The sequence below is a fragment of the Rana temporaria genome, chromosome 11, assembly GCF_905171775.1.
Source record: "Rana temporaria chromosome 11, aRanTem1.1, whole genome shotgun sequence".
Lineage (NCBI taxonomy): Eukaryota > Metazoa > Chordata > Amphibia > Anura > Ranidae > Rana > Rana temporaria.
The window spans coordinates 162669079-162684229 of NC_053499.1; the positions used below are offsets into that span (position 1 = coordinate 162669079).

The window sequence follows — 15151 nt, forward strand, 5'->3', positions numbered from 1 at the left end:
TACTGCCCTATCATAGCATTGGTTTCTAGCATTCTAATACCATGCCATGTTTCCAGTCTCCAACAACTCCCATACCATGTCCCCAGTCTCCAACATCCCCCATTCCATGTCTCCAGTCTCCAACATCTCCCATACCATGTCTCCAGTCTCCAACATCCCCCATTCCATGTCTCCAGTCTCCAACATCTCCCATACCATGTCTCCAGTCTCCAACATCTCCCATACCATGTCTCCAGTCTCCAACATCTCCCATACCATGTCCCCAGTCTCCAACATCTCCCATACCATGTCTCCAGTCTCCAACATCTTCCATACCATGTCTCCAGTCTCCAACATCTCCCATACTATGTCTCCAGTCTCCAACATCTCCCATACCATGTCTCCAGTCTCCAACATCTTCCATACCATGTCTCCAGTCTCCAACATCCCCCATTCCATGTCTCCAGTCTCCAACATCTCCCATACCATGTCTCCAGTCTCCAACATCTCCCATACCATGTCTCCAGTCTCCAACATCTCCCATACCATGTCCCCAGTCTCCAACATCTCCCATACCATGTCCCCAGTCTCCAACATCTCCCATACCATGTCTCCAGTCTCCAACATCTCCCATACCATGTCTCCAGTCTCCAACAACTCCCATACCACGTCTCCAGTCTCCAACATCTCCCATACCATGTCTCCAGTCTCCAACATCTCACATACCATGTCTCCAGGCTCCAACATCTCCCATACCATGTTTCCACTCTCCAACATCTCCCATACCATATCCCCAGTCTCCAACATCCCCCATTCCATGTCTCCAGTCTCCAACATCTCCCATACCATGTCCCCAGTCTCCAACATCTCCCATACCATGTCTCCAGTCTCCAACATCTCCCATACCACGTCTCCAGTCTCCAACATCTCCCATACCATGTCCCCAGTCTCCAACATCTCCCATACCATGTCCCCAGTCTCCAACATCTCCCATACCATGTCTCCAGTCTCCAACATCTCCCATACCACGTCTCCAGTCTCCAACATCTCCCATACCATGTCCCCAGTCTCCAACATCTCCCATACCATGTCTCCAGTCTCCAACATCTCCCATACCACGTCTCCAGTCTCCAACATCTCCCATACCATGTCCCCAGTCTCCAACATCCCCCATTCCATGTCCCCAATCTCCAACATCTCCCATACTATGGCTCCAGTCTCCAACATCCCGATGTGCATTGCGCTAAATGACGTTGCAAGGACGTCATTGGTTTCGACGTTAACGTAAATGGCGTCTAGCGCCATTCACGGACGACTTACGCAAACGACGTGAAATTTAAAAATTCGACGCAGGAACGACGGCCATACTTAACATTGGTTAGACCACATGCTTAGTTTTACGCGACGCATCTCTACGGAACCGACGTAAATTTAGATCGACGGGCAAAGCGGACGTTCGTGAATCGGCGTAACTAGTCATTTGCATATTCTACGCCGACTGCAATGGAATCGCCACCTAGCGGCCGGCCTGGAATTGCAGCCTAAGATCGGACGGTGTAACACAGTTACACCTGTCGGATCTTAGGGCTATCTATGCGTAACTGATTCTATGAATCAGGCGCATAGATATGACAATCGTATCTCAGAGATATGCCGTCGCATGATCTCTTTTGTGAATCTGGCCCAGGGCACCTGAAAAAGCAATACATAAATAAAAATTGGATCCGTTGGCATCAGGAAAGTTGCCTTCCTTCGGTGACGTGATGATCCTGCCATTTTCCCTGTTCAGACCTCCTCAACCCTCAGCAAACATTAAAAGTCCGATTTCCATTGCTGTAGCACATCATATCCCTCAGATAAGTGTATAATAAGTTCCATAATGGGAATGACAAATGCGTATTGTGTTGCCAATGTACTTTTCTTTTTTCCGAGCAGTTCTACCCCCACGGCCGGCACACCTCTGAGCACTCGGAAATCTTCTGAGTGCCTCGGCTCTTATGTATATGAGTGTTTCTTGTGAGCCGCAGTCCTATTCCCGTCCACTCATTTCCGCTCTCCTGAGTCCCGTCGTCAATCTCAGAGCCTCTTATTATCCCCGCAGTCCATAAGCCGCGGCTCTTCTCTGACAATGACGGCGCTGAGTTCACCTGCTCCTCCATTGTGCGAAGAATACCTTTTACTGACGCATCACTTCCCATTTACTGCCCACATACTCAGAGCGGATTCAAGGACAATATTCTGTACAAATAATTCCAAAAGGTTTAAAAGCCTTAGTGCTAAACGGTGGACCAGATTACTGCGAGACCAAAGCCCCCCCATTCATAAAATGACCACCGAAAAAGGTTCCAGACTGCCGCCCTGCTGGTCGGTGTGTTTCGGATGGATTCTCATTGTTGTCCCTGAAATGTTTGTGCATTTTTGTTATTGGAATAGCGTATGTAGGGAGGTCTGTGCAGGAGGTCGGTGCAGGAGGTCGGTGCAGGAGGTCAGGGCACGGAGTCAGTGCAGGAGGTCGGTGCAGGGGGTCGGTGCAGGGGGTCGGTGCAGGCGGTCGGTGCAGGGGGTCGGTGCAGGAGGTCGGTGCAGGAGGTCGGTGCAGGGGGTCGGTCCAGGGGGTCGGTGCAGGAGGTCGGTGCAGGGGGTCGGTGCAGGGGGTTGGTGCAGGGGGTCGGTGCAGGGGGTCGGTGCAGGAGGTTGGTGCAGGGGGACAGTGCAGGAGGTCGGTGCAGGAGGTCAGTGCAGGAGGTCAGGGCAGGGAGTCAGTGCAGGAGGTTGGTACAGGAGGTCGGTGCAGGAGGTCAGGGAGTCAGTGCAGGAGGTTGGTGCAGGAGGTCAGGGCAGGGAGTCAGTGCAGGAGGTCGGTGCAGGAGGTCATGGCAGGAGGTCGGTGCAGGAGGTCGGTGCAGGAGTTCGGTGCAGGGGTCGGTGCAGGAGTTCGGTGCAGGGGGTCGGTGCAGGGGGACTGTGCAGGATGTCGGTGCAGGGGGTCGGTGCAGGAGGTCAGGGCAGGGAGTCAGTGCAGGAGTTCGGTGCAGGAGGTCGGTGCAGGAGGTCGGTGCAGGAGTTCGGTGCAGGAGGTCGGTACAGGAGTTCGGTGCAGGGGTCGGTGCAGGAGTTCGGTGCAGGATGTCGGTGCAGGGGGTCGGTGCAGGGGGTCGGTGCAGGGGGTCGGTGCAGGAGGTCGGTGCAGGGGGTCGTGCAGGAGGTCGGTGCAGGAGTTCGGTGCAGGGGGACTGTGCAGGATGTCGGTGCAGGGGGTCGGTGCAGGGGGTCGTGCAGGAGGTCGATGCAGGAGGTTAGGAGGTTAATGTAGAAAGTTTGGAGACCCCCATAGTGATCGCTGATAGTGAAGATCGGTGATGATTGGTTGGTCCACATTTCTATCTGAACCCCAATTGCTTTGGCACTGGAAGGTTTTCCATTGTAAAAAAGCATTAACTCCAAAATGCTGAATAGTAATGTTTGCTTCGGAGTTCTCCTTTAACTTTCCTCCGGGTTTTTCTCCGTTTCCTGACAGATTGTCGCACAGAAGAGAATTACCAAAGGATTGTTCCTGAAATACGGAAAATACGCCGGAAAATCCACCATCACGGTGAGCGACTGACGAGGTTCAGCGGCTCTTAGCGAGATCTGTGTTTGTTTTTTTCTCCTCAATTCACCGACATGAATATTTCCTGGGTACAGGACGGGGATATACCGTATTTATCGGGGTATTGCGCGCTCCGGCGTATAGCGCGCACCCCTAAAGTGGACCCGCATTCCTGTAAAAAAAAACATTTTATTACATTTTACTACTTACAGTTTTGTTGCCTTGCGCGGCGTCCATCGGCGGCCTCGTCGGGTCCGGCGTCCGTCTGCGGCTTCGGGTGTCCTCTTCGTTGGGTCCGGCGTCCTTCTGCGGTGTCCTCCCCGCTCGCTTCCCCACTTTCCCGCGCCGAGTTTGAACACTGCGCCAGCATATACCGAGCGCAGTACACTCGGGCATAGTCGGGCAGGCTCGGCTACTCTCGCGCTGACGTCCTGTACGTCCTGGACGTGAGCGCGAGAGGGGCCGAGCCTGCCTGACTATACACGAGTGTGCTGCGCTCGGTATATGCCGGCGCAGTGTTCAAACTCGGCGCGGGAAAGCGGGTATCGGCGTATATCGCGCACCCACGATTTTGCCCTGATTTTCAGGGCAAAAAAGTGCGCGGTATACGCCGATAAATACGGTATCTATTTATATCGATCTCATCCTGAAATGGATACTTCTATATCTAGTGACCGCCAATCTCATAAAATTGTATTTTATAAAGACCTGTGCATGACGAAAAAAAATTGTTCGGTTTTGATTCGTCAATCGAATTATTTTATTTAATTCCATTCGGTTGATCCGTTCAATTCATATTCAGAATTTAAAAACTTTCTTTTAATTTACAGAATTTTTAAAACGTTCAAATCGATACATTTTCGAATCGGCCTAACCAAAATTTTTTTTATATTGTTTTCAATTTGAATGCAGCAAAGTGAACAAAAATCTTCATCAAATGATTCCAATGACTCTTTAACCACTTAAGGACCGCCTAACGCCGATATACGTCGGCAGAAGTGCCTTTAAGTGCCCAGCCGCGGGTCGCGCACGCGCCCGCGACCCGGTCCGAAGCTCCATGACCGCACCCGCAGGACCTGCGGACCCGATCACCGCCGGAGTCCCGCGATCGGGTAACAGGAGCTGAAGAACGGGGAGAGGTGAGTGTAAAGACAGCTTCCCCGTTCTTCACTGTGGCGCTGTCATTGATCGTCTGTTCCCTGATATAGGGAAAGGCGATCAGTGACGTCACATGTCCAGCCCCTACAGTTAGAAACACATATGAGGTCACACTTAACCCCTACAGCGCCCCCTAGTGGTTAACTCCCAAACTGCAAAAATTATTAATAAAAATGCCATAAAACGATCCCCTATTTTGTAAACACTATGGCCCAGATTCTCGTAGGAGTTACGCCGGCGTATCTCCAGATACGCCGTCGTAACTCTGAGTGTGAGGCGTCGTATCTATGCGCCTGATTCTTAGAATCAGTTACGCATAGATTTGTCTTAGATCCGACCGGCGTAAGTCTCTTACGCCATTGTATCTAAGTTGCATATTTACGCTGCCCGATAGGTGGCGCGTCCGTCGATTTTCACGTCGAATATGGTAATGAGCTAGATACGCCGATTCTCAAAACGTACATGCGGCCGCGCTTTTTTTTACGTCGTTTACGTTAGGCTTTTTTGGGCGTAAAGTTACCCCTGCTCTATGAGGCGTCAAATTTTTCACGTTTTACGTCGTTTGGGCAAGTTGTCCGTGAATGGGGCAATTTAATTTGAAAATTCGACGTGATACTGAGCATGCGTGTGCATGCGCCGCTCGAAAAAAGCGTCAATTACGTGGGGTCACGATTAATTTCCATAAAACACGCCCACCACTTCCACATTTGAATTAGGTGGGCTTACGCCGGCCCAGTTACACTACGCCGGCGTAACTTAAAGCGCAATTTCTTTGAGAATACGGGACATGCCGCTCTAAGTTACGGCGGCGTAGTGTATCTCAGATGCGATACGCCCGCCTAAAGATAGGCGATTCTACGAGAATCTGGGCCTATAACTTTTGCGCAAATCAATCGTTAAACGCTTATTGCGATTTTTTTTTTACCAAAAATAGGTAGAAGAATACGTATCGGCCTAAACTGAGGGAAATTTTTTTTTTTTTATATAATTTTGGGGGATATTTATTATAGCAAAAAGTAAAAAATATTGAATTTTTTTCAAAATTGTCGCTCTATTTTTGTTTATAGCGCAAAAAATAAAAACCGCAGAGGTGATCAAATACCACCAAAAGAAAGCTCTATTTGTGGGAAAAAAAGGACGCCAATTTTGTTTGGGAGCCACGTCGCACGACCGCGCAATTGTCAGTTAAAGCGACGCAGCGCCGAATCGCAAAAACTGGCCAAGGTCCTTTAGCTGCATATTGGTCCGGGGCTGAAGTGGTTAAATCCCCCTTTGGCTTAACAAAACAGCGATTATTTCCAAGTGGCGCTCTAATAACACGTCACAGTCTTTGATTTCAGCAATACGTGTAACGTTAGAATTCAATGTAAAATGTGATTTGAATGCCCATTGACAATCTCTGAACACATTGTAGCGGATCCGTGATCTGATTTCTTGATCCTTTGTCTTTGGAGGAGATCTGTTTGAATATATTTAATGTAGATCTTCCCCCAGGTCATTTCTGAGGAGATCTCCGGAAATAACGGATATGTGGAGTTGTCTTTCTGCGCACGGAAACTGGATGACAAGGTGACAAGCACGGGGTACAAACTTCTTTTTGGAGACAGACATAAAGATTTTACTTTGATCGATTATTAGATTATTATCTCCCCAGGAAAGAGAAATATTGGGGTCCCTGAGTGAGACGGGGGCCTCGGAACTGCAGTCTGGGGTCCAGATGTGTCCCTTTGCTTTTATCCGGCCCTTGGGCCCCTGTTCCCCCCACTGACACCAATGATGGGACACTATCCCCCCCCCCACTGACACCAATGATGGGACACTATTCCTCCCACTGATACCAATGATGGGACACTATTCCCCCCACTGACACCAATGATGAGACACTATTCCTCCCACTGACACCAATGATGGGACACTATTCCTCCCACTGACACCAATGATGGGACACTATTCCTCCCACTGACACCAATGATGGGACACTATTCCTCCCACTGACACCAATGATGGGACACTATTCCCCCCCACTGACACCAATGATGGGACACTATTCCTCCCACTGACACCAATGATGGGACACTATTCCTCCCACTGACACCAATGATGGGACACTACTCCTCCCACTGACACCAATGATGGGACACTATTCCTCCCACTGATACCAATGATGGGACACTATTCCTCCCACTGACACCAATGATGGGACACTATTCCTCCCACTGACACCAACGATGGGACACTATTCCTCCCACTGACACCAATGATGGGACACTATTCCTCCCACTGACACCAATGATGGGACATTATTCCCCCCACTGACACCAATGATGGGACACTATTCCTCCCACTGACACCAATGATGGGACACTATTCCTCTCACTGACACCAACGATGGGACACTATTCCTCCCACTGATACCAATGATGGGACACTATTCCTCCCACTGACACCAATGATGGGACACTATTCCTCCCACTGACACCAACGATGGGACACTATTCCTCCCACTGACACCAATGATGGGACACTATTCCTCCCACTGATACCAATGATGGGACACTATTCCTCCCACTGACACCAATGATGGGACACTATTCCTCCCACTGACACCAATGATGGGACACTATTCCTCCCACTGATACCAATGATGGGACACTATTCCTCCCACTGACACCAATGATGGGACACTATTCCTCCCACTGACACCAATGATGGGACACTATTCCTCCCACTGACACCAATGATGGGACACTATTCCTCCCACTGACACCAATGATGGGACACTATTCCTCCCACTGACACCAATGATGGGACACTATTCCTCCCACTGACACCAATGGTCGCCGTGGTTTGCGGCATTTTTGGAATATTGTTTTAGTCTTTTGCCCTTTTTTACGGAATAAGCCCAGTCTAGGTATACAGTACACGGGTGCAGCCTATAGGAACGCCGACACAGGAGCGAAGCTAAAGAGATTCATACTTGCCTTTCCCTTCCCCCGCCGGCGTCTTCCCCTGTGTGCCGGACTTCAGATGTCTTTATTGGCTGGCATGGGATGACGGCACATTGGCAGGAGGCTGTCATTACGGCACATAGGTACAGCGGTGTAAACTAAGACTTTGGTGGGAAAGGACATTTTTTTATCATTTAGATTTTGCAATAAAAACGCGTCCCTCAGGTGGTGCTGCCCTTAGACACAGGCCTGCTTTGCCTTAATGGTAAATCCAGGCTTGTGAGTCTATCAGCATTTTGTGCAAAGTCAGCAACATTCCTGGAGAGCTGGGAGCTGGAAGCATCACAAGCATTACCAAAGTGTCATTGTGGACATCATGCATTAACCCTTCCTCTTTCTGCATTAGGATTTATTTAGCAAATCAGATCCTTTCCTGGAAATCTACAGAATTAATGATGACCAGAGTGAGCAGCTGGTGTACAGAACGGAGGTGAGCGGGAGTCTGGGTGTGAGAGCAGCAGGAGGAGTGTGTGAGAGCAGCAGGAGGAGTGTGTGAGAGCAGCAGGAGGAGTGTGTGAGAGCAGCAGGAGGAGTGTGCGAGAGCAGCAGGAGGAGTGTGTGAGAGCAGCAGGAGGAGGAGTGTGTGAGAGCAGCAGGAGGAGTGTGTGAGAGCAGCAGGAGGAGTGTGCGAGAGCAGCAGGAGGAGTGTGCGAGAGCAGCAGGAGGAGTGTGCGAGAGCAGCAGGAGGAGTGTGCGAGAGCAGCAGGAGGAGTGTGCGAGAGCAGCAGGAGGAGTGTGTGAGAACAGCAGGAGGAGTGTGTGAGAGCAGCAGGAGGAGTGTGTGAGAGCAGCAGGAGGAGTGTGTGAGAGCAGCAGGAGGAGGAGTGTGTGAGAGCAGCAGGAGGAGGAGTGTGTGAGAGCAGCAGGAGGAGTGTGTGAGAGCAGCAGGAGGAGTGTGTGAGAGCAGCAGGAGGAGGAGGAGTGTGTGAGCGCAGCAGGAGGAGTGTGTGAGAGCAGCAGGAGGAGTGTGTGAGTGCAGCAGGAGGAGTGTGTGAGCGGCATTTCCCCCATTTCTTCCCTTACCCCTTCTTGTTTCCATTATTTCCACTTCCTTCTCATGCTACTTCCGCCTCTTCTTTCTATTACCTCCTCTTCCTTCTCTTCCCCCTAACATCCTCTTATGTCCCTTCCCTTCCCACTTCCCCCATTACTTCTCATTCCTTATCATACCTACCCTTCCTTTTCTTATCTCTTTCCCTTTCTTACCCCCATTCCTTCCCCCAGCCCCTTCCTTCTCTTACTTCCTCTTCCTTCTCTTACTTCCTCTTTCTTCTCTTACTTCCTCTTCCTTCTCTTACTTCCTATTCCTTATCTTACTTCCTTTTCATTCTCTTACCTCCTCTTCCTTCTCTTACCTCCTCTTCCTTCTCTTACTTCCTCCTCTTACTTCCCCTTTCTTCTCTTACTTCCTCTTCCTTCTCTTACTTCCTCTTCCTTCTCTTACCTCCTCTTCCTTCTCTTACTTCCTCCTCTTACTTCCCCTTTCTTCTCTTACTTCCTCTTCCTTCTCTTACTTCCTCTTCCTTCTCTTACTTCCCCTTTCTTCTCTTACTTCCTCTTCTTTCTCTTTCTTCTCTTACACCAGCCCCTCTTCTATTACTTCCTCTCTCTTTTCTCATACCCCTTCCTTCTCTTATGTTCTTATGTCACCTTTCTTCTCGTACAACCCTTTCCTTGTTTTAACTTCCCTTCCCTTTTTCTTACCCGTCCCCTTCATTCTCTTACTCCCCCCTCTTCTTTCTCTTATCACCCCCTCTGTCTCTTACCCCCCTCTTCCTTCTCTTTTATTCTCATCACCCCTTCTGTCTCTTACTCCTTCCCCCCTTCCTTTTCTTATCTCCCTCTCTGTCTCTTACCCCCCCCCTCCTTCTCTTATATCCCCTTCTGTTCCTTACTCCCCCACCCCCCTTTCTTCTCTTACCCCTCTCTTCCTTCTCTTATATCCCCTTCTGTTCCCTACTCCCCCACCCCCCTTTCTTCTCTTACCCCTCTCTTCCTTCTCTTATCACTTTTTTCCTCTTTGCTCTTTCCTTGGCCTCCAGTCCTCTGGCTAATTCTCTTACCTCTATAATTCTCATTCCTCTTTCCTCCCTTCCCCCGCCTCATTCTTTTTCCTCCCCTCGCTTCCCTATATTATATGCTTCCATTTCCTTCCTAACTCTCCTCCTCTCTTTGCATGTCCCCTTGTTCCTTTCACCAGATTTCTTTCACTTCCTCCCATTCTTTTGCCTTTTACTTTTTTAACCTTATTTACTTCTTTTTTTCCTCATCTTCCTTCCCAGTTTTCTTTTTCTTTTCTCTCCCTCCTCCATTCACTTTTATAACTTTCCATCTCTTCTTGCTCCTCATTTCACACTTTTAATTATTCATAGGCTGCTTTGAGTAAGCGCTAGCATAGAGTGAAACGCATTAGTAGGTTACTTCACTTATCCTAAGATTTATTGTTTACCTGTTCTTTTTTTTATACTGTATAGGTAAATGTACTGTATAGGCAAATGATTCTCTTTTGAGAATCTGGGCCTATAACTTTTGCGCAAACCAATCGCTTATTGCGATTTTTTAAATTTTTTTTTACCAAAAATATGTAGAAGAATACGTATTGGCCTAGACTGAGAAAAAAAATGTTTTTTAAAAGAAATTGGGCTATTTATTATAGCAACAAGTAAAAAATATTTAACTGGATTCACGTAGACGAGCCTAACGTTAGGCAGGCGTAGCGTATCTCATTTACGCTACGCCGCCGTAAGTTAGAGAGGCAAGTGCTGTATTCACAAAGCACTTGCGTCCTAAGTTACGGCGGCGTAGCGGAAATGTGCCGGCCTAAGCGCGCCTAATTCAAATTGTGAAGAGGTGGGCGTGTTTTATGCTAATGAATCGTGACCCGACGTGATTGACGTTTTGAACGAACGGCGCATGCGCCGTCCGTGGACATATCCCAGTGCGCTTGCTCCAAATTACGCCGCAAAGACTTATTGGTTTTGACGTGAACGTAAATTACGCCCAGCCCCATTCACGGACGACTTACGCAAACGACGTAAAAATTGAAAAATTCGACGCGGTTCCAACGTCCATTTTTGGTTGTTTTAATGTGAAAGATGATGTTACGCTGCGAAAATCGTGATCTATCTTCTAAGCAAAAAAGTCGTAATTCTCATTTTAGCTGGAATGGCGTGCCCCCCCCCCCCCCCCTGGACTCTTCTTCTCGTTATACATTTGCTGCGCACCGGGCGGGCGCCTGTTTGTGTGATTGCGGCAGATTGTTGCTGGCTGACCTCCAGCTGCGTTTCTATGGGAGGGGGTTGGAAGTGTGAAATGTGTTTCCTGCACGACTGTGACTGCTGTGGCGGTTCAATGCGGGAGATTCTGCGCGCTATATAAAGAGATTTTATTTTTTGTGCAGGTCATTAAAAATAACTTGAACCCGGTATGGGAGCCGTTCAAGGTGTCGCTGAGTTCTCTGTGCTGCTGCGAGGAGAAGAGGAAGCTCAGGGTAAGAAAAAAAAAAACAACAACGTGAAATTATTTTTCCCTACAAACCAAATCTTTCTATTACATTATATGGGACACCACCCATCCTGCTGCAGCATAGCCAGGTCATTCCTCCTGATAAATGTATCAAAATTGAAAAAAATAAATATAATTAAAAATAAAAATTTCCAGCAAGTAACATAATTCCCATGCAAACATTTGAAAGAAAGTTTTTCAGGAAACAAACTTTTGTATTCTGATTTATTCCCTTTCATAGGATAAGGGGCCAGGTGAGTAAATTAAAGCGGGAGTTCACCCGAAAAACAATTTTTAACATTAGATTGAGGCTTGTGTGAAGAAGAATCGGGTGTTTTTTTTTAATCAAAGCTGTACTTACCGTTTTAGAAATAGATCTTCTCCGCCGCTTCCGGGTATGGGTCTTCGGGACTGGGCGTTCCTATTTGATTGACAGCCTTCCGACGGTCGCATCCATCGCGTCACGAGTAGCCGAAAGAAGCTGAACGTCGGTGCGGCTCTATACGGTGCCTGCGCACCGACGTTCGGCTACTTTCGGAAAATCGTGACGCAATGTATGCGACCGTCGGAAGGCTGTCAATCAAATAGGAACGCCCAGTCCCGCAGCCCATACCCAGAAGCGGCGGAGAAGATCGCTCTCTAAAACGGTAAGTGTGGCTTCGATTTAAAAAAAAACACCCGATTCCCCTTCACAAAACGAGCCTCAATCTAATGTTAAAAATTGTTTTTTGGGTGAACCTCCACTTGAAGTATTACCTGCAGGTCTGGGCAGGGCCGGGACAAGGGGTGGGCAGGAGGGACGGCTGCCCCCAGAGCAATGGTTTATTGCAGAGATGGGGGGGGGGGCACCCAGACCCTAACCCTAAGGGGGGTCATTGGGGGGAATTCTGCCCCATCATTGGGAGGAATTCTGCCCCATCATTGGTGTCATTGGGAGGAATTCTGCCCCATCATTGGTGTCATTGGGAGGAATTCTGCCCATTATTGGGGTCATTGGGGGGAATTCTGCCCATTATTGGGGTCTTTGGGAGGAATTCTGCCCCATCATTGGTAGGAATTCTGCCCCATCATTGGGATGAATTCTGCCCTATCATTGGTGTCATTGGGGGGAATTCTGCCCCATCATTGGGAGGAATTCTGCCCCATCATTGGGAGGAATTATGCCCTATCATTGGGAGGAATTCTGCCCTATCATTGGTGTCATTGGGAGGAATTCTGCCCTATCATTGGGAGGAATTCTGCCCCATCATTGGTGTCATTGGGAGGAATTCTGCCCTATCATTGGGAGGAATTCTGCCCTATCATTGGGAGGAATGCTGCCCCAAAATTGGTGTCATTGGGAGGAATTCTGCCCCATCATTGGTGCCAATGAATCAAAAAGCACCCCAAGGGCCGGATAAAATCAAGCAAAGGGCCACATTTGGCCCCCGGGCCGCAGTTTGGAGACCACTGGTTTAAAGGAACTCTACACTAAAAACAGTCCACAAAGAAGATAGAAAATTCTCACCTGTACCACTGCCCACGCTGCCAAAGGCTGCCATACTGAAGAGAAATCGACACTCTAGACTTTAATTCCAAGAGTTGCTATTTCTGGTTACCTCATTCTCTGCGGGTCTTTCTGGTGGTACCTTTGTGACTACCGGACGCAGAAGTGGGGTAGGCCCAGGAGGACTTGTAGCCAGGTGCAGGTCCCCCTCCGTTCTGTAGGTGGCTCTGTGCTCTGCAGTACTTTCTGGTGGTACCTATGTCACTCCAGGACGCAAGGGTGAGGTAGGTATCAGTAGGATGACCTAGAGAGTGCAGAGGGCAACCAGGAAACTGACATTCCTGGAAGTGGCCCAGAAGAGCACAAGTGGACTTTGTAGCCAGGTGTAGGTCCTCCTCCCTTCTGTAGGTGGCACTGCGCTCTGCAGTTCTTTCCGGCAGCGCCATTGTCACTACAGGATGCAGTAGTGGGGGAGGTATCAGTAGGAGGAGCTAGAGAGTGCAGAGGGGGACCAGAAATCCCACATTTCTGAAAGTAGCCCAGGAGGCCGAGTGCTGCTGTGTGTGCTTCTCTTCTCACAGCCCTTAGTGTTTCCCCTGGGTGAGCCATACACCTGTCAGATGATAAAAGTCCAGGAGGTGACTTGAACCTTGTTGGGCTTAACTCATAGTGTGCCTTCACTTTTTTACAAAAGTGGCTGAATTACTGGGAGGGATTCAGCTGTATTTACCTTGAAGCAGGTCCCTATTGGTTGGTGATTAAGCTCCAGCATCAATCGAAAATAGATTTTAGTTGATTGCTATGCCTGCCCCTCCCCTTCTCCTGTCCGATCACTGAAGCCTTTTTACTGTGTAAACGAATTCATAAAATACAAAGGCTTCTGTGAATGGGCAGCAGAGAGGAGAGGCAGGCATAGCTTCTATATGTGTGCTTCTTTACTCACAGCCCTTAGCGTTTCCCCTGGGAGAGCCATAAACATGTCAGATGATATAAGTCCAGGAGGTGACATGAACCTCGTTGGGCTTAACTCATAGTGTGAATGACTGTAATTCAGCTTTATTTACCTTGAACCAGGTGCCTATTGGTTGGTGATTCAGCTCCAGCATCAATCAAAATTTGAATTTGGTTGATTGCTGTGCCTGCCCCTCCTCTTCTCCTGTCCAATCACTGAAGCCTTTGTACTGTGTGAACTAATTCATATAAAATACAAAGGCTTCTGTGAATGGGCAATAGAGAAAAATGTGATTTTAGTTGATTGCTGACGTGTTCTTTAAATGATCATCTCACTTCTTTCTCTGTAATCAGTTCCTTTCTCTTGTGTTTTGCTCTCTCTCCATCCTTGTAATCCTCCTTCTGACTCTTTATCTCATTTCCAACCCCCCCTCCCCCCTCTCTCTCCCCCTCCAGTGCCTAGTCTGGGATTATGACTCCCGCGGAAAACATGATTTTATTGGAGAGTTTTACGCAACCTTTGAAGAGATGCAGAAGGCAATCGGTGGGAACAAGGTGAGGAAGAGAGATAGAATTCAGCAGGTGCGGGGGGAGGGGGAGCGGAGAAAACAGGCATGTGGCTTTTGAAATGTAAATTAGCGGTGGCGACTGTCCTGGTATAACCCGGCGCCCGCGCCATCAGAAAAAGTCCTAATGAAACAAAAAGAATCATCGGGAGCTGGTCACATGACACGGCGCGTCCTATCATTATGTCGTTACGGCGCCAGATGTGCGTCACACCGAGAGGATTGTTCCTTTTTTATCTTTTAGGGCTGATTTACACTTCGCCTAACGATTCATCGCGCTTTATTTGTGTGTTTGATGCTTCGTGATGCTTTTTTGAAGCTTTAGTGAATCTTGGCAGATGCCCCGTGTGTTTTAAAGTGGCCGAATAGAATCCCGGCTCACTAGTACCCCCACTCAGCGGATCCCCAGCTCATTGGTACCCCCACTCAGCGGATCCCCAGCTCATTGGTACCCCCACTCAGCGGATCCCCAGCTCATTGGTACCCCCACTCAGCGGATCCCCAGCTCATTGGTACCCCCACTCAGCGGATCCCCAGCTCATTGGTACCCCCACTCAGCGGATCCCCAGCTCATTGGTACCCCCACTCAGCGGATCCCCAGCTCATTGGTACCCCCACTCAGCGGTCCCCAGCTCATTGGTACCCCCACTCAGCGGATCCCCAGCTCATTGGTACCCCCACTCAGCGGATCCCCAGCTCATTGGTACCCCCACTCAGCGGATCCCCAGCTCATTGGTACCCCCACTCAGCGGATCCCCAGCTCATTGGTACCCCCACTCAGCGGATCCCCTGCTCATTGGTACCCCCACTCAGCGGATCCCCAGCTCATTGGTACCCCCACTCAGCGGATCCCCAGCTCATTGGTACCCCCACTCAGCGGATCTGATAGTACCTTTGTTCAGCAGATCCC

At 49.1% G+C, this 15151-nt stretch overlaps 1 protein-coding gene across 3 annotated transcripts in view; it reads left to right on the forward strand.

Annotated features, from left to right (window-relative positions):
- CPNE7 (copine 7) overlaps window positions 1–15151 on the forward strand; it is a 74992-nt gene that overhangs the window by 24542 nt on the left and 35299 nt on the right. For 2 of the 3 annotated variants that reach the window (XM_040329621.1, XM_040329623.1), the window contains 5 exons: window positions 3497–3571; window positions 6209–6295; window positions 8081–8164; window positions 11135–11224; window positions 14132–14230. In XM_040329621.1, coding sequence (XP_040185555.1) covers window positions 3497–3571; window positions 6209–6295; window positions 8081–8164; window positions 11135–11224; window positions 14132–14230 — 435 coding nt within the window. The remainder of the gene's footprint in view (window positions 1–3496; window positions 3572–6208; window positions 6296–8080; window positions 8165–11134; window positions 11225–14131; window positions 14231–15151) is intronic. The other variant, XM_040329622.1, reaches the window with a different exon arrangement.